At 52.1% G+C, this 699-nt stretch overlaps 1 protein-coding gene across 1 annotated transcript; it reads right to left on the reverse strand.

Annotated features, from left to right (window-relative positions):
* Nucleotides 1-235: 235 nt before the first annotated feature.
* On the reverse strand, nucleotides 236-415 carry PPTG_21344 (hypothetical protein; the record flags this gene model as incomplete). The annotated part of the gene is made up of 1 exon (XM_008896597.1): nucleotides 236-415. One exon carries the CDS (start codon nucleotides 413-415, stop codon nucleotides 236-238), a length of 180 nt encoding a protein of 59 aa, XP_008894845.1.
* Nucleotides 416-699: the final 284 nt, after the last annotated feature.

Genomic DNA, 699 nt, shown 5'->3' on the forward strand with positions numbered 1-699 from the left:
ATGGATTAGATTGGATTAGATCCTCTCGACGAATGCTGTAAAACTACGGAGCTGCTGCCTGACATACAATGACATGGAACGATCAAGAAGAGGAAAGCGTGAGCTTGCTAGACAGACGAACGATCTCAAGAGCCAGGTGGTCAGCCGGTAATACCAGCCTCGTCTTAGAGAAGGAAATGCAGCAAGAATGGATCCAGCAACAGGTCGAGGTTACAGTAGCCCCGGAGCAGACCGATCAGCACTTATTGGAAAAACGATTTACACCGGCTCTGGATCGACACTGCTTGCGGTCGGTGTAGAATGCTTCCAAGTATCGATAGTCACGACGCTTGGCGATGCTCACCGGGAAGGCGTGCGTGGAGCGCAAATTAGCCCGAACTTGCTCATCTTCATAAGTCGCGATGAGTGGCATCATGTGTCCGAACCAACCCCAACAAACGTCAGGGGATTGACCCTAGCAGCGAGGACTTCCCATGGAGCAGACTCGATCAAGTCGCGTACGTTGCTCTCGTCCACTCGATCATCTCGCCGGCCCGACCATCAGAAATCTCCCCAATTAATTCATCGTTTTGGACTACCAAGCTGTCCCTCTCTTGTCGAACTGTCGCGGGCGTGGTCTCAAGGTCTTGACACGACATCTTCGATTTTTCTACCTGATTATTCCGCTTCTCCAGTCGGGCGATGGAGTCCCGAGCCTCT

The sequence above is a fragment of the Phytophthora parasitica genome, assembly GCF_000247585.1.
Source record: "Phytophthora parasitica INRA-310 unplaced genomic scaffold supercont2.4, whole genome shotgun sequence".
NCBI lineage: Eukaryota > Oomycota > Peronosporomycetes > Peronosporales > Peronosporaceae > Phytophthora > Phytophthora nicotianae.